Source organism: Ogataea philodendri (genome assembly GCF_020536065.1).
Source record: "Ogataea philodendri strain CBS6075 chromosome Unknown scaffold143, whole genome shotgun sequence".
Classification (NCBI taxonomy): Eukaryota; Fungi; Ascomycota; class Pichiomycetes; order Pichiales; family Pichiaceae; genus Ogataea; species Ogataea philodendri.
This window is the reverse complement of record NW_025764200.1, coordinates 1-393: the sequence shown is the minus strand read 5'-3', so window position 1 is coordinate 393 and position 393 is coordinate 1. Positions and strand designations below refer to the sequence as shown.

The window sequence follows — 393 nt, the reverse complement described above, 5'->3', positions numbered from 1 at the left end:
TCCGCTTTAAGGCATTAAAAACATCTTTCTTTAGTAACTTTTGATGCGAGACTTTTACTTTGGTAGGTTCACCAGATCCTGGACGTTCATTGTAGGCTCTTTTAACTAAGGAAATATCTTCTGCTCTCTTCATATGACCCTGTCTCCTGTTGAAAGGGTAAGGAGAATGGTACATTTCGAATGCATCACCAGTGGTATCATCAAATAAGTCAACTTCTGACATTAGTGGTTTCAGTTCACATCCAAGGTCGAATAAATCTTCAGTATTACCAAAATTTTTGTCAGAGAGGCCTGACACATGTTCCAAACCCACATCAAATACATCACTAGAGGTTTTTGTAATTTTCAAGCAAAATATTGGGTGAGAATGCCAATTTAGGGTAACTGATCTAG

At 37.7% G+C, this 393-nt stretch overlaps 1 protein-coding gene across 1 annotated transcript; it reads right to left on the bottom strand.

Annotated features, from left to right (window-relative positions):
* On the bottom strand, positions 1–393 carry OGAPHI_006566 (uncharacterized protein; the record flags this gene model as incomplete). Its single annotated transcript, XM_046207865.1, has 1 exon — positions 1–393. A coding segment is annotated over one exon (393 nt), but the record flags the coding sequence as incomplete, so codon positions are not given.